This window comes from Elaeis guineensis, chromosome 15 (genome assembly GCF_000442705.2).
Source record: "Elaeis guineensis isolate ETL-2024a chromosome 15, EG11, whole genome shotgun sequence".
In the NCBI taxonomy this organism is placed as follows: Eukaryota; Viridiplantae; Streptophyta; class Magnoliopsida; order Arecales; family Arecaceae; genus Elaeis; species Elaeis guineensis.
In genome coordinates this window covers 42483352-42488078 of record NC_026007.2, presented here as the reverse complement: position 1 = coordinate 42488078, position 4727 = coordinate 42483352, and the positions used below count along the sequence as shown (strand labels likewise).

The window sequence follows — 4727 nt, the reverse complement described above, 5'->3', positions numbered from 1 at the left end:
GTTTATTCTGAATTTTTGGCAATCAAATGGTCGGAACTCAAGATTTTAATCAGCCATTAGCCTCCAAACCAACTCCAATCAGTTCTTTAGGTCCACTTGCAGCCTCCTGGCAGAATTCAATCTCTCATCTAAATCATGAACAGCACTGAGACTCGTTTTCTTAAATAAGCCTTGTGCTTGCCTTTGTTCCCAGGTCCAGCGGCCTCAGCAATCAGTTTCAGGGCAGGCAGAACCTTGGAACATGCCTTCACTCCTCATTTTAATGAAATATTTTTCATTATTCACAATCTGAAGCCCTGATCATTATCAGGTGGAGCTCTTGCCACTAACTGAATCTGACCCATATAACAATCAAGTTGAGAACTTCAAAATATAAGTTTTGTAAGTTAATAATGTAATCGGCTAAAGTACTCCAAGAATCACGTAGGGCCAAAGTGCATCCTAGTCATGCTGACCAAATCAATTAAAAAACATATGGCCCCCAACCCAACTAGCTGGTCCAATTTCTACAGTTTGATCAGGGGCACTTGAAAATTACTTGAACATCTTAATTAACATAAATCAAGATCATAGGAAAGAGTGACCCAACCTCAGCAACTGTTAGAGCAGAAGCTTCTGATATTGGAAGGAGGTAACAAAACAAACAATTTAGATGTTATGATAGCCAAGGAAAAAACTTACAAAACAGTTTTAGATTTTGTAAAGAACACGGTATCCAAGTATCTCAAGGCACCATAAGAAAAGAGTGATCTAATCTCTGCACTAATAGCAACTATTAGTGCAGAATCTGCGGATTTAAATGCCTTCTAATAGCCAAGGAAGACTTACAGAACAGTTAATTTAGTAAAAGAACGCAGTATCCAAGTATCTTATGGCAACTATTAACATTCCAGAGTAGAGGAATTAGAAAACTCCACAACATGCAACAACTTTTTGAGGCATTGCAACTTCAACTCTTTATTGTAAGCGAACATTAGTGGCTTAAGAAAGAAGAAAAACTTGGAATGAAAAATAGAACCATGACAATTTACCAGTTGACCGGGTTATGATCCTCATTGCTTTTTAAATGATAACACATTTCTGCATTTAAAACATTAATTTGCCATTACTATCAATCCTTTCACCTTGGTTTCCTTTCCAAGAATATTTCAGGTACCATTGCCAACTTCTGTTTAACTTCTCCTTGTAAATGATACAAATGCACTCAATCATTAAAAATTTTCGAGAACAGGAAGAAAGATCATCAAGTTTCATTGATGACCCAAACCACCGAAATAAATGCCTGACACCAAAATGTTCAGTTCTGTTCTATTTCATGCTTAGCTTCTTTGATTAGAGCCCACCTATCTATGTACCAACTCTAACATGGAAAATTTATCAAAATGAAGTATTCTCATTTCTGACCGCCAGCTTCAACCGGTTGCACAACCTCAGCTTCAAATGCCTCAGGGTTTTGAGGTCCGGCAGACTGGCTTGGTGGCACATGCTGCACCTCAGGGGTTGCATACCTCCATTTGCCAGCAAGAGCTGACCCCATCATTTCATATATCTTCCCACCGAGTTCTGATGGGTTATCTGGCTGCAATAGCACATGAACAAGGTTAAAAGTGCAACAACCAAGAGCTTAGGGGACTCAGAAAAAGGTCTCATTGGATGACAAGTACTAATCAGAACAAATGTGTCCAGTGTGCATAACGGCAATACATAACTCAGTTGAATTTCCAGTTATTTTTTAAAAAAATAAAAATGTGAGAAAAATATAATATAAACTACTAAGAAATGGAGAGGAAGCCCACTGCAATTTAACAACCTGGGCCTGAGAAATTTAAGCAGTTATATTTTACACTAAACCATGACCAGCAATTTGCATGAATCTTGAATAGCAGAGAGAAAAGATTGTACAGGGGGTATATATCCTAAGAACTCAGACGGTTATATGTGACTTTCGAGATTTATGGGAACATAAACCCCAAAAAACTTCAATTACGATCAAGCTACATGAGTCATGTGCCTCCTCGACTGAAAGGTTGGTTCCTAGTTAAGCTTCTGTCCTAGGGAATGGAAACCACGCAGAGCTTAACACAGATAACTATCTATACCAGAGAGTTCCTATTCAAATTAAGCCATTTGTGCAATTTCTAAGGTCACATGACCAATTTTCCAGTCAAGTGGAATGTTCATTTTCCCACCAAAGAGCAGAGTTAACCCTTAACTGAAAGACAAAAACTTGTGTTCACAAAGAGTTGTCAGCAAGATACTACATAGCATAATTGGCTAGTCAGAGCTGATTATCCATAAGAACCATGGATAAACACGTGTAATGCAGGCATTTTACTCTAGTGGGAGATAAAATGAGTACATAATCACAAAAATATAAACTTAGTTTTTAGTATTTGAATTATAGGCTTGATGGAAAATAAATACTTACAGTGAAACCACTAGAAATCAGAGCCGTATCAAATAAAAGATCAATAGCCCTCAAAGCCTCAGGATCATCAGGGGAAGTCCTGGATGCAGCCTGCATTTTCACAGAAAAAACAAATTGTGGGTTTGAGGATCTAAATTTTCAGTTGTCAACAAATTCACTGGCTTCGCTGATTTAATTAAAAGCTTCTCAAAATGGTTTTGGCCATATCTATAGGTGCAACCATTATATATACTTAATACCATACGTGGCTGTTAAAGGACCTAAATTGTTCATGTTATGGTGAAAATCAATTCAGATGTCCCGTTTTGGTTGAGTTGACTTTATAATATTTCTTTTCATTTCCACATATATTCCAATCATATGAGCACAATAAAATACTCAAGCCTCAAAGCTGGTAGAAAATGAGAACGTCAGATGCAAATAATGACTGACTTACACTCAAGTTCTTGATGATAGGGTGTTCTGGATTAATTTCAAATACTCTTCTTGAACGCATGAACTCCAAGCTTGAGACATCTCCCAGGGTCTGTGACCTCATTAACCTGCAGTAGACCAAAAACATAAAATCCTTACATTACGTGTTTGGATAATGCTTTTTGTCATGAGGAACCGAATTGTTATCAAAGACTTGCCTCTCCATATTAGCAGACCAGCCAAACTTCCCGGAAACAAGAACACATGGAGAGCTGCTAAGGCGGCTAGAAATGTCAACACGAGCAACCTTGTCTCCCAATCTCTTCTTGATCCAATCACAGGTCTGAGCAAATTCTTGCTTAATTTCTTTCTCCTTCTCCTCATTCTTATCACCTGGCAATCATCAATTATAACAGATACCACATCAGAATTAACATAACAATTAAAAAAATTAAATGAAGTAACACTCAGCACAAAATCTTTCCGGTCTCCCCTAGATAAAGATGCCTTTACAGCTTTACTAAGGAACTTGGTTTCCCATTGCAGCAAAATTGCCAAACTTGACTTCAGCCTGAGGGACTCCGAAGTCAAGTTCCATCTGGGAAAGCAGGCAAAAAATGCTGCTTTAATGCCCTTCCATTCATTCCCCTCTTACAAATGGACAATTTATAATTAAATAATAATCATCATTAATAATAATTTAATGATAATTTTAATGCCCAAAGTTTTACTTCCTATTCACCGACTCTCCAAAACAAACAGCAGAACTTTTAAGTTATCAGAACTGAAATGCTTAGAACTAAAGTTCAGGTACTCAGCATGCAAACACACACTCCCTACAATGAGATGAAACCAAGTCAATGGAGACCATGCAACATAATAGGCAGGTGGCAGCACATTGAAGTTTGAATTCTCTGCTTGAAAAATAAACACTAGCAACCAGCATTAAAAATATATGCAGAGGATAAATACTAATAAGCAAGATACGCAAAAACGAATATAGGAAACAGAATAAAATAATAAAATATGCTTAAAATGCAAAGATAGAAAACTAAAAATAGAATAACTTGATAAAAGTGCATGAAAGAAAAGTAAACAGAGAACTAAGAATGAGAATGGCAAATTCTAAGCTGAGTATTGTGATGGTATAGAATCTAATCTTCAACTAGGCTCGAGGGCCATGGCGTTATTGGTAAAGATTCATTGTCTAAATATCTAGACTATGTTTTGGGAAAAAGTAAAAAAGCTAGGATGACAAGATTCAAAATATAAGTTTGAATTTGGATGGGAACAAAGAGGCCCCATTAACAAGAGATTTAAGGATTTGTTTCCCTTTTGGGACAAATTGAAAAGAGGTTCGGAGATTTCAGGCCTTTGTTTTTCCTTTTTCTTTTCCCCCTCGTCAAGTGAGGGTGCTTTTTAGATGAATTGAAGGACATCTTTGTCAAAAAATTTTGTAGATGGAACCTGACATGTCCAAAATTCAAAACTCCCTTCATATAATGAAGATGAAACTCAAGTTGGCACTATAGATTCCATTCGCTGTTTTCATTCTGAAAGAAACACCATAAGAATTAACCGTTGACGTGGCTATGTAGTTTGTACAGGAGAGCTACACTAACTAAAAGGAAAATTATCCATACTTGATTATAAATGAAAAGTGAAAAAGTAATAACTCACCAAGGTCTAAATCTTCCTTGCTGATATCAACAAAGTTCTTCTCCTTATAGGACTTTAGGTTTTGGATGGCAACTTCATCCATGGGATCAACTAGAAATAGCACCTGCAACAAAAGAAAACAAAGGTTAATAAAGAACACCACCCTAATAGTTGTAATGAAAACTGATGAAAATCATGCCATATAGTCAATCATGATTAATTCATA

General features: G+C 36.6%; 1 protein-coding gene across 1 annotated transcript in view; it reads right to left on the bottom strand.

Moving 5' to 3' along the window:
* Positions 1-1077: 1077 nt before the first annotated feature.
* The window catches only part of LOC105061486 (heat shock protein 90-6, mitochondrial), a 12925-nt gene continuing 9275 nt past the window's right edge, over positions 1078-4727 (bottom strand). Inside the window, exons 16-20 of the mRNA XM_010945548.4 lie at positions 4523-4625; positions 3061-3235; positions 2865-2970; positions 2429-2518; positions 1078-1579 (exon numbers count right to left, since the gene is read on the bottom strand). Of these exons, the coding sequence (XP_010943850.1) occupies positions 1394-1579; positions 2429-2518; positions 2865-2970; positions 3061-3235; positions 4523-4625 (660 nt within the window). The 3' untranslated portion in view covers positions 1078-1393. The remainder of the gene's footprint in view (positions 1580-2428; positions 2519-2864; positions 2971-3060; positions 3236-4522; positions 4626-4727) is intronic.